The sequence below is a fragment of the Dromiciops gliroides genome, chromosome 1 (assembly GCF_019393635.1).
Source record: "Dromiciops gliroides isolate mDroGli1 chromosome 1, mDroGli1.pri, whole genome shotgun sequence".
Taxonomy (NCBI): Eukaryota; Metazoa; Chordata; class Mammalia; order Microbiotheria; family Microbiotheriidae; genus Dromiciops; species Dromiciops gliroides.
Window position 1 is genome coordinate 250,511,281 of NC_057861.1, and position 13,046 is coordinate 250,524,326.

At 37.0% G+C, this 13,046-nt stretch overlaps 1 protein-coding gene across 1 annotated transcript in view; it reads right to left on the reverse strand.

Annotated features, from left to right (window-relative positions):
- The window catches only part of KLHL14 (kelch like family member 14), a 137,967-nt gene that overhangs the window by 91,376 nt on the left and 33,545 nt on the right, over positions 1 to 13,046 (reverse strand). The window contains exon 2 of the mRNA XM_043975718.1: positions 12,606 to 12,727. Coding sequence (XP_043831653.1) covers positions 12,606 to 12,727 — 122 coding nt within the window. The remainder of the gene's footprint in view (positions 1 to 12,605; positions 12,728 to 13,046) is intronic.

The following is a 13,046-nucleotide window of genomic DNA, read 5'->3' on the forward strand; positions in this document are numbered from 1 at the left end:
GATCTTCCTGACTCTAGGACTGGCACTCTATCTACTGTGCTACCTAGCTGCCTGTATTGAAGATGATTAAATTCATAATAACTTGAACAGGTGAAGTTGCTTTATATTAAGATACTATTTGGATCAATATTTCTAAAATGAAATAAAGAGTGTTGGTGGCTACACTGATGGTATGATTCTTCAAGTGACATATGTCTGTCTTTAAGAGGGCCTTCTTAATAATATGATCTCAGAGCTAGGAGGCACCAGAGAAGTTATCTGGTCCTAGCTCAAATGAAATAATGGATTCTATCTGTAAACGACTTCAAACAACAATAATCACAGCAAGACAACCTTTCTTTATATACCTATGATGATAAGGAACTCAGTAGCTACCAAGACAGCCCAATCTAATCTCTAAGAATGTTATTTATTTGAAAAACATTTTTTCCAATAGAGCCGAAATCTATTCATTCCCCTAAAATGGCCTGAGGAGGCAGCACAATGAACATAATAGACTGTGAATCAGAAGTCTTGAGTTCAAATCCTGATTCTTACAACTGTTTCCACATCTTTAAAGGGATATTAATTATATGCTCTACTTCAGTTTTAAAGAATTCATGTTGTGCAGGTATGTATGCATATACATTTCTTTGTAACTATAAAGTACTATATACATGTGAACTGCTGCTCCTTATGCCACCATGAGCCAAGTAGAATAAATACACATGACAGAGAGTTGAAGACTATTATATTATCTCTCATCTAGGCTAAACATCTCAATTTCCTTTCACCAAAGGGCATATTGAAAGTCAAATCCTATTACTCCAAATTCCACAGGAGAATTCAAATCCATTGGCTCTGTGGGCTTTTGTTATTTTGATAATTATGTGAAATAAATGGGCCATTTGGCCAGCGATCAGGAAATGTTTTTTGTTATATAGCGATTTTCGTTGTAATACTATTTGTTCTAATGGAATCTACTCTAGTAAAGCAATTATAGTAAGCAAACAGGTATGTAAGAGAAACAGAAACATACAGAGAATATCAAACTTTAGAATTTATAAAGATAACAATGAAAAAGGAACACTGTCTGCCTTTGCAGAATCAATGCTTTTTACCACTATTCATAGTGTCTCCCACTTGTTGAACGTAGCATTATCATCATTCTCATATGCCACCTACATAACTGCTTTTTGTCATTTGGACAAAGGACATTGTATTAGATTCTTTTTTACTGGAAACTGGTACAACACCAAGCTGAGAGCTTTGCTTCCAGTAGATGAATCCCCATCATTTCCTCCTCTGCTGTTCATCTCTCTCCCCTGCTTGCTTTCATATGTGTGTTAGGAGCCTGTTTTAAGAGGCCGGCACAAGTTACAATTAGTTCACGATTAACCAAAGGTGTCATCATGTAAATATAGTTAGGGATCTGCCCTGTAAGCCTTCAGAGGATTAATTAAGAGTTTGGTTTGGATGTTGTGAAGGAAAATCCTGCAATAGAACTAGGGATTCACTGCATATCCAGAAAGCTATAAGATAAAATCTTCCTCCTCCTCGTCACTTCCAATCATACAGATGAATAAACTGCTATAAAAGAAATACCAAAAATAAAACTAAAAACAATGGCTGAATCATTTTTTTGAATCTCATGTATTCTGTGTTCAGGTAGCAAGAAATTTAATTCCAGTCGGACCAGTCTCCTGTGATTTTTTTTGCTTTCATTTAATATATTTTTTTTAATGCTCAGAGGTATTATAATATAAAAGCATGTATTTTTGCCCTGGTTTATACCCATCATCCTCACCATTACAACAAGACAAAAGCATTAAAGTAAAATTAATCATGTCAAAAGATTTTAGCAAAAACAAGTGAGACCATGCATAAAGCATCGCTTTGTCTAGTGTGAAGTCACGCTCTGATTAAAAACATATAATGAAAGTGAAAGTGATACATCATTTCCTTAGCAGTAGGGTTTTTGAAAGTGCTATGCAGTTCTCAACATAAAAATATTTGAAGATTCTGGTTTTTGAAACTTGTAAAAATAATAGTTTTATCTGAATAACTAAATTTTCCATTTTAACCATTGTTTTTATTTCAGAATTAAATATTAGTTTTTTTCAAAATGTCAGTGCTTAGTGATTAAAAAGTATTGACAAAAGATTGGTTAGCAATAATTACAGGATACATTATGCATATCTTTACTCCCAGTAATGGTGACTGGTGGTTAAGAAATGCTGTTGAAAAACTATTTAAACATGTACCTGGGTCACTTGCACCTGGGTCTTTGATAGTGTAGTTAAGCTCTTGCATATTTCATAACCCGAGCTATAATGTTTGGCCTACTGCACATTGGGTTCAATGTGTTGTTCAGTTATTTCAGTGGTGTCTGGCTCTGTGATCCTACTTGGGGTTTTCTTGTCAGAGATACTGGAGTGATTTTTCATTTCCTTGTCCAACTTATTTTACAGATTAGGAAACTGAGGCAAACAGGGTTAAGTGACTTGCCCAGGGTCACATAACTAGTAAATGTCTGAGTCTGGATTTGAACTCAGGTCCTCCTGACTCCATGCCTGGTCACTGTGTCACCTAACTGCCGTTGGATTCAACTCAGAGTCACAAAATATGGGTTCTAAACCTAGGTCCGCTATGCAAACTTTGGAACTCCCCAAATTACTAATTTGTCATAATCTATTATTAACATGATGAATATAATTACATGTAATTTCTATGTTACCTTATGGCAATAAATGGAATAATATATATAAAAGTCCTTTCTGCTTTCCAGAAGAAAGGCAGTAAATCAATGTATATATGTACATGTATTTACAAATATACATGTGTATATGTGTGTATGTATTCTCCCAAATTTGTTCCATTGTAGTCAAAGACATAATGAACTACTCATTAGTTACACCAAAGATGGGAAGCTGAGGCATGGTTGACCCTGAATGGTAGACCAGTATAAATGTCTTTAGAATCTATTTTTAAGGGGGCAGCTAAGTGGCACAGTAGATAAAGCACTGGCTCTGGATCAGGAGGACCTGAGTTCAAATCCGACCTCAGACACTTGACATTTACTAGCTGTGTGACACTGGGCAAGTCACTTAACCCTCATTGCCCTGTGCAAAAAACAAAAACCAAAAACAAATAAATAGAATCTATTTTTATACTTAAATTTGAATAGAGATGCAGTTTAAGTTCTGGGAATTTACTCTAATAAAGCTATACTGACACAGTAGGGGTTAGAGGCTAATTTCTCAATTCTGTCTTTTCCTTTCTACTCCATACATCTTATAACACACTGCCTGCTGGCAGCAGACCTCTCTTTCATTCTTCAAATTCTTCCCCTTCTTAAACTTTTCTTGAGCAAGAGAGATGGTTAATTGCTTGGATTTCAAAGAGCTTTTCTAAACTCAAATCAAATAGGGGGGATTGAAACATCAACAAAGTTCTCCCAGTGGCAGATTATGTCATGCCAATAATCTTAAAAAACATGGATGGTCACCATCAAAATGAAAATCAGATAATTTGCCTATGGATAATTCAGACTCCATGCCATCCATAAACAAAGATTACATCACTAGCACACTCTCAGCAGGGCATGCACTTTTGAGTGATATTTTTCAAGCATTTACATTTATTCATTTATGCCAACTTGCTTTTCCTGCTTTTGACCAATGAACCACTTGGGCGAGATAGATAGAGTGAAGGCTGCAATGGAATGCTGCAAAACTAAGGAGTACCAGTTAGTATAGTCAAAAGTTGGCATAGTAGAAGCCCAGGGCTTTCAATTAAGGACATGGGTTTGCATCCTGGCTCCACTATTACCTGGCTACTTAACTTCAGGCAAATAAATTTAATCTCTCTAGGCCTCAGTTTCCTCATGTATAAAATGAGCAGTCTAGATTATCTCCTTTGGACTGCGTCCTTCCTAACTCTAATAGTTTATAAATCTATGACCATCTTTCATGACATACACATCATTAGAAACATGACAAATAGCAATTCCTATCCTCAGTATGCAACTAGGGCTGGCAGGTATATATACACATGCCTAGTATTTTCAGCTAAGGCAAATCATGTCAGAGGTTGAAGAATCTGCTTCCAGAAAGGCATGATGACATATAATGTAAAGTCCTGGCTCCCCAATTTGGAATATGCACAGACATTCTGTAATTAGTTCCAGTCTGCTAACCACTTGGTGAAGAGAAAGATTGTTGATTGGCTGTGGAGTTAGAACTTGGGTTCATTCAAAAGACAGTAATGAGCCAAAGTGAGTCTCCTCACTTTGGCTCTTTCCTGCCTGGTTGTGAGCAAGACTTGGACTGCTATAAACTTCTTAGTGGAGACAGAGGTCTTAGGCCTTCATCTTTCTCCCCTAGGGCCACTGTCATACAGACTGTGATCAAATAACTCTGCTGCTGTTTTTGTTCCTATCATATAGATTCTTCCTGATTTTAAATGAAGGAGTAGAGCCAATAGCTATGCCTTTGTGAGCTTCTGAAGGGCAGAAAGGTGAGGAGCCAGAGGTCTCAGAATTGAAGTCCAGGCTGGATTTTGTAGCTAGCAAGCTATTGCAAGCCTCTGGAGGACAACTTGAGGGACCCTGTACAATAGTGGCCGAGATTGGGACTCATCCAGGGTTTACATTGCATTAGGAGGTGGTTTAGGTGGGACAAATGTTCAATAGTGGCCTTGAAGAGTTTGAGCCCACTCTCTCCAGGGATCAAGGCAGCATAGATGACATTTGCATCTAGGTCTTGAGTAGGGGAATAATTACAATTTACAGTAAATATCCCTTTGTAAAAGCTAATTGATGTTAGGGCAAATGGACCCAGGTCAATAATTGCTGGTGGTTAACAGTGAAAAGAAAACACCAGAATGGTGGCATTAGAGAAAAATACACCCCAACCCTCTTGGGTGTCCCTAGTGCCCTGAGGAAGAGAAGCTACTGGCCTTGCTCTGGAAGAATGAGTCCAGAGTCTCACTCTATGTAGAAAATGAAGTTTGCAGCAGCTGAAATGACTATGCACCTGCCATCTAGTTCTCAAAGGATTATGAAACAGCCATTACCATTTCTGGGAGGCCAGTGTTCTCTTTTGAGAAAGAACAATAAATTCAAAGAGGGTATAGACTAGAGATAAAAGTGGGCTGGTCAAATAAACCTAGTTATGTTTTATAGACTTCCTACTTACTTGAAATGCAGTATTTTAAAAGACCACCACACACATTTTGAAAAAAAATCTATGAAGAATCCACTAATGCACTGGTGCATGAATGCGCAGTAGCATGTATTTCAAGATATATAGCACTGTGCAGCCATGTATCTCAAATTAGAATTGAGCTCATTGAAGGTAAAATTAGATACGAGCATATTAAAAAGAAATCCAAATACAATGTTCTCTCTCTCTCTCTCTCTCTCTCTCTCTCTCTCTCTCTCTCTCTCTGTTTCTCTTTGTCTGTCTGTCTCCTCTTCCCTCCTTCTTCTTCGTCTCTTCTTTGCCTATGGACCAGAAAACAATAACTATGCAAGTCAAACCAACAGTTTAACCTAAGCAAAGAGGCCTGATGTGATGCTATTGTACTAAATCTTTTTATCCCTTGCATAGCATTTTCATCTAGACACTCAAAATAGAGGGTATCTTTTCTCTCATTGCCCAATTCTGAGAACAAATATGATTATTTTTTGGACATCTTTTTTACTCTTTGGACATCAAGTTTTACTCTTGTGGATTCAAGTGTCTTTCTGAGTTGCCTGTCAAGAATAATAATATCTATAGGCTACTCTTTACTATCCTTGTGAATCCAGTTAAATTCAATTAAAATATTTTATCTTAGGGAAATGTTACAGATAAAGAAAACCTCCAATCCTATGTAGATTCATTTGTTTACAGTCCCAACCATTAACAAATTATCACAACAGCTGCTAACAAGTAACAGCAGTTGACTAATTTGAGTTTCAACAGCTCACCCTTTCCTGACCTGTGCTCTGTTGGAAATACTAATAAAGAAAATAACCAAAAAGGGCAATCAAAGGATCAAAAAGGAAAATCAGTCAGCATAATTTAGAAACTGGATTATTAGTCCCTGAATAATCAATACTTATGATGACCATATGTGACCCAACCACACTGCACACTGGTGAGTCCTATGAGGTAAAGGTCATAGTACAAGGTCAAGAATAATGACTCTAATTCTTCTTTGCACCATATTCTTCTTTTGCTTTTTGGTTTATTCAGTAATGAGAAGAAACCCTAAGAGTTCTATTTTTAAAGTTCTTTTTCTGCACCTTTCTTGGGACATAGTTTATAGTATGTTTTCTTCCAATATCTAACATTCTCTGCTAGACTATTAATTCCTCAAAGGCAAGCATCATGACTTGTTTATCCTGATATTTTCTGCAGTTCTTTTTTCTGCAGTTCTTAGCATCATATCTTCAAAACACGAAACTTCAACATTTACTGAGTTCCGATGCCATGTTAAAGCTGAAATTTTCATGTTGCCAAGCTTTCCTATCATACCAATGGTGTCAAACTGAAATAGAAATGCCTCCTTGCAGGGTCTATACATATTGACACCACAAATTAATATTATCTGCGTCACATTTTACTTTTATTTACTTTGTTAAACATTCCCTAATTACTGTTTGGTCTTTTTCTGGCTCCATTTGGGAGTTCTGCTACCCCATGTCTGACACCTTTCCATTATGTTATGGGGATAGGGACTGGACCTCTGATTTTCATTGTTATAGAGAACGGCCAGGTGAGGAAACTCTGTTGGAAATACTCACCAAAGTCAGCACTTTTTTATACCCTTAGAGAATGGCCTAGAGCATTAAAAGATTAAATGACTTGCTCAAGGTCATACAACAAGTATAGAGATGGGGCTTGAACCCATATTCTCCCAGTTCCAAGACTGGTCCTTTATCCACTGTCACATTGCCGCTCTTTATAGTGATGATAACTTATGATCCCTCTGTGATGTCATATCTTAATATTTCATACAGTATTTGATTAATCAATACTATACCCACAAGAGTAGGTCTGGTGAGTATTGCCTTCTTTATGTCTCTTGATAAAATAATGAACAGAACTCAAGAATAAGACTTATAGTCTCTGATAGAGGCAAAGTGTTAGAAGATTCCAGATAGCTCGTGGGATGTGGAGAATCTCTTGTGTGTACATTTGCTACCTCCTCAACCCACACTAAAAAAAGAAAAAGGAAAAAGAGGCACTAGGCACTTGAACTAGAGGGGAAATGAAAACTTAAAATCAGGAGTGAGGAAGAAAAAGTGACACTCTTTCTGATTTCTCAAAAAGCCAGATTTAGGATTGTTTTTAATGATTTTTATTTTGTAGGGCAATGAGGGTTAAGTGACTTGCCCAGGGTCACACAGCTAGTAAGTATCAAGTGTCTGAGGCTGGATTTGAACTCAGGTCCTCCTGAATCTAGGGTTGGTGCTTTATCCACTGCATTATCTAGCTGCCCCCATAGGAGTGTTAAGAATATCAGAGAATATTCAAGCTCAAGGGCACCTTTGGGATGAGGAAAGTGAGAACAACTAACTTACTTGCCTAATGAGTAAGTCGAGCCAGAATTCAAACCCAGGTCCTGTGCTTCAAAATCCCCTACTCTTTCCATAATACCATGTTGCCTGTCTTTTAGGTCAATCCTCTCTTTTGCTGCTAAAAAGGAAATTGAGACCCAGAGGGAAAATATCTTTTGAATATGAGATCTTGCTTGGAGTATAGGCTTCTTAAGGGCAGGAATTGTTTTTAGGGTTTTTTTCTTGTCTTTACCTCCCCAATGCCTAATACAGCGCCTTCTATATAGTAGATACCTATAAGTATTTACTGAATAAAATTGAATTAATAGCACCATTGGAATTCTTAGCGATGTGAAATATAAACTTGAGAAATTAGCATGAGGTGACAAAAATACACATGTAATATTTTGAAAAATGTGTATGTTATCAAATAAACATCTTATATTCTTATTTCCTATTCTACCCACAGAAGAAAGAAAAATTATACTTGAAATATATTTTTCCTTCCCTCTAGAAAGAGGAGGCAACACATTTCCTCATTCTAATGAAGTACATGGAAGGCAAAGGGGGCAAGAATGGAGCAAAAAGAAGAATCCAATACTTAGCATGGTCCTATGATCTCTGACTATAGGCCATGCCAAAGTGCAACCTGCCTATTTCCCATGTGGGTAGCATGAACACGTTGCAAGGATTCATTCCCAAGTTACTGGGTAACCTGTGTAAGGTTTGGTATAACTGCACTGTGGCCTATTTTGCTGGAATGAGTAGAAATCATGTTGTATCCTGGTCATATTAGTACTCATATCTCCTGTTCTACTTTCTAATAATTTGGGGGTGAACATGGGAAAGTACATGCAAGAGTGAGAAAGGAAACAAAAACAAACAAAAAAACCCCCAGTTTATTTGACAGAGTAAAAGACCACTGCAACTTCTCTCATAGGTTATTATCCCAGCAAGGAGACCACAATGCCTTGTTTATTATTAATACTGAGCACTTTGTAGTTGCAAAAGAGATTTTGTAGTGTTTTTTACTTATTATTCATCACTGCCATTCTGATAGACTTTGGCAAGATAAACTAGCACTGTGCATCTCTATTCTATACTGTCAGGTTGAATGATTTTGTCCAAGGTCATATAGTGAAGTTGCAGTAGGACCAGAAAAAAAAAAAAAAAACTTTGACTCTATGTTGCTAAATATGCCAGGCAATTTGGGGGCCAGGCATGGGGCGAGATACCTTAGCTGGTTATTTTGTAGACCCCAAAGAACTAGATGACTGACTAAAGTTTTGCTCATCCAGCCATTGTGTTCCAAAAGTCTTTTCTCAGTAATTGCACCTTTTAATGAATTTTGCTACAGTGACAATAGCTAAAGTATATAGTACGTTGAGGATCTCAAACTTTTTAAAAGAACATTATCACATTTGATCTTCATCATCACTCTGTGAGATAGGTACTAAAGGCATTATTATCTTTTTTCAGAAGAGTAATCCAAGAGAGCTAGGGGGTTTATTTGTCCAGGATCTCAAAATTAGTAATATCCGAAGCAAGATTCACACCTAGGTAGGTCTTTCTTGATCCCAAGTCTAACATTCTTACCAAGATATCATACTTCCCTGGGTATAATGATGCTTCTAGAGCATAAGAAGTATGAAGTCTTTGTCACCACTATACTCAAAAAAATCATCCAATATTCTCCCAATTAAAACATTAGGTGCATCTCCCCTACTTCAGTAATCATTACAATGATAATAACTGACATATTATACTTTAGTTTTCAAAGCACTCATTTTATCTGTCTCTCTGTATATATATATATATATATATATATATATATGCATGTATGTATGTATACAAACATATGTGTGGATATATGTGGATGCGGATGAATCAGATATCTTATATATACAGTATTCACCTAGGTTTCCAAGTTTTGACAAGCTTTGAAAGGAAACATGACCAGAAGCTGTGGCAGAGACTAAGGGTTACTTCATACCCTCTAGGTTATTATTTTCTTACTCAAACTCCAAGGTCACAGCTGGCCTGGGGCCCAGTTTCATTGCTCAGCTAGTACATGCCTGAACAGAGCCAAGTCCACAGGTCTGTCTCCCTGTATTCACAGCTACCCTCAGTGCCCTTTCAAAGAACTCCCTGACTACTTTCAGACTCGGGTAAATCTCACATGGGTTTGTCATTCCAGTACAGTTCCAGTGAGTACAATTTCTTCAATCACTGATACTCCCTCTGAATCTAGGATCCAACTTAAAGAACTCTATTGAGCTACACATTCTTCATTCAGTTCTGTATGGCCCAAAGTGAAATAGAAATTTAGCAGTTACCTGGTTAATTAGCAAAGACAGTCAGATCAGATAAACTGATTTCCACAATACCCCTTCCCCACAAGTGACGCCCCTTCCAATTTGCAGTATGAATTAGCCAGATTGGTTTTCTAATCAAGCAAATATAATAAGGTCCCTAATGACCTTCCCCTTTGGACTTTAAATACCACTATGTCTATAACTCTCTGATGCACTTAAAATGCATTATTGTGGATTATATAGTGCTTGCTCATCCTTCCCCTTGACTGGATTATATGCTTTTATTTGACTGGAAACTCCATAAAGGCAGGGACATTGTCATATCTCAAATTTTTATTTTTCCTAACACCTAGGAGAATGTTCTTCATATAGGAGGTGCTTAGTAAATGTTTGTCGAAGGGGAAAATGAATGACTATGAAATCTCCTGTCACTTTGGACTACATAAACACGACTGAGGGGCTAGAATTCAACAGTATAGGCAGATTTCTCCTTTCTTCCAAAGCTATGGCACTGCTTTAGATAAGCAAAAAAAAAGATCTCTGAATATCTCACTATCATAAGTTCTTTTCCATATTTTATTCATTAACACATTTATTTTCCTGGCATTTCAACTATAGCAAATTCATTCCAAAAAAAAGCGGTTTTCCTTTTTTTTTCCCTTCTTAAAAAACTTCTTGATTCTTGGCTAATGCCAGAAGAAATATGTACAACCCTAGGTAAAGGATGTTCTGTTTATAGAACCATAAGGGACAGAAATTGTATTTGCTGCCCAAAGTGTTTGATTCTCCAACACATGTGGAATGTAGCCTAGCCAGGGGTTTAAGAGGAGAAAAGGAATGGCTTCTTACATACAAATGCTTCTTACATACAAATGGTTGTATCTATGTGGATTCTCCCTGAATGACATCATAGACAGTCTTTTGAAGATTACTGCCAGCAGAAAAGTCAGCACCATGAAGTGAAGGTGGTAATTAGCATCTCTGAATTGAACTAGTCTGGTCCTTGGATCACAGGCGTAAAGCCCATTGCCGAGTTCATACTTGAAACCTTTCCCACTTTGTAGAGCCAGCCCAAGGTTGAGCTCTGCTAGTGTATCTTCAAGAAGTTAGGAAACATATCTAAATCAAAATGGGGCACTGGATGAGGGTTTTAGTGGAATCAAAGGAAATATATCCTTATTAAATCTGGGAACAATTAAAATGGCAGGCTCCTAAAAAAGGGCAAACAGGATCCTGCCTAGTGCAGATGGGTATACAGTTGGACTTAGGTTAATAAGACCTCAGAGGTGGGTTGAATTGAATTCCTGTATCTTGGTCACTGATCCTCCATTTCTATTTTTCCTGGTCTCTTTCTTTGTCTCTCTTGCTTGCTATCTCCAGGTCTGTTTACTTCTCTCTTTTGATCAAGAATCAGGAAAAATAGGCTAATTTTCTTTATATGCCTGAAAACTCTTTAAAAATATGGATTTGCCATGAATCTAGTTGTTCAAGCTGTGATTAACACTACTATAACCAGAATGAAGATGATTCTAAGATTTCTCTAAATTATTGTTCTTTGTTTCTTGTCCTTAATCTTGCTGCTGTTACACCACATCATCTACTCCTTCCATAGCATATGGGTACCCAGGGAGTCTTCTCACTGCAGTTCTTGGCCGATGCTACTATCAGCTTCACTGGGGTAGTAAACCAGCTCAGAAATGTATTATTTCGAGCACCATACCACAATAGTCTTTGCTCCACTTCTGTTCTGAGGACAAAATCCTTTCCCATTTATGTTTCCTTAAAATACTTTTGGAAAATGAAAAGGAAACCAATATTTCTTATAAGATATCTCACTCATTAAAAATGCATATTATAAGAAAATCTAACTTCTACCAGTTGTCCGGTTCTAAAAGTATGGCTTTGATTTATGGATCAAAATTGCTCATTTATTATTTTATCTATGTAGCTCTGGGCAATTTTGACAGTTAAAATTTAGTTTTATTGACCAGTGCTGCCACTTTACCCACAAGGGGACTAGTGCACACAGCCTACTGCACTCAAGAAACGATGATTTTGATTCCATGACTGAAACAGATTGGGAATTGTAACCAATATAACGATAAGTTCCAAATCTCAATGCCCAAGGCAAAAGGCTTGCTGCAAAACACAGTCACCCTTTAAGAAAAGAAGTAAAGAAGAGTGTGTGTGTGTGTGTGTGTGTGTGTGTGTGTGTGTGTGTGTGTGTGTGTGTAAATCTTGGGTGAAGTTTGTAAGCACAATTTATTGAAGTTGGGAAGTGCCTGGAATACATTTGTCTACCTAAATTGTAGGGTAATACCACTGATGAATAGATTCTACAGATTATGACCCAAAGAGATAAAACAAAGTTAAACACAAAATGACAGAAGCCTACAGAGACCATAGGTTAGATGGTTGTTTTAATTGGAGAAATTTCACAAAGAAATCCTTTCCTAAAATAATTAAATGATTTTATTCTTTCTGAATTGTAAAATGCCTCGAAAGTTTGCTTTGAACAAAAACTCAGGCCAGTGATTTTTGGCCAGATTTAATTTAGGCCTATTCTATGATCAAATTGGCAACTTCAGGAATCTTAATTTATTCTCTCACTGAGAAGTCCCCTGTGATACATAAACACATCTCTGAAGGATAACAAATCAATAAAATGTCTAATTTGATTAACTGTGTTTTCAAATTCATCAAGACAAAGCTAACCCAAAATAAATAAATGGATAAGTAAATGAATCAACCAAACCACTCACTTGTCAGTATTTTCCATGTCTTCTTTTCATCGTCATAGTACTGAACCAAGTTACTGGGCAGCCGGTCCGGTCCAGGAGGCAGTCCTCCAACCAATAACAGCATTTTCTTGTTGGAGCGAATTCTTCACCCAAAACAAGAGAGGAGATGAATAACCACATTATCGTAGAATATTTTTAGTGGCAACAAAATCATAACCATCAAAAGAATGTTCCTTGCTTGCAGAATTCTATTTCATTTTTTCCTGTTTCTTTCCCCAATCATGTCTCAACAATTTTTTGAACCAAGCAGAAAAATGATCAAGAAAGCTGCATATCCCTCTACTCATGGAATAATAAGCTCCCTTTATGCAATTTGTTAGAGGTTCATTCTAGAACGACCTTTTTCTTATATTATCCCTTTAAATCATCACTCTTTACAGCTGAATACACATGAAATGCTCT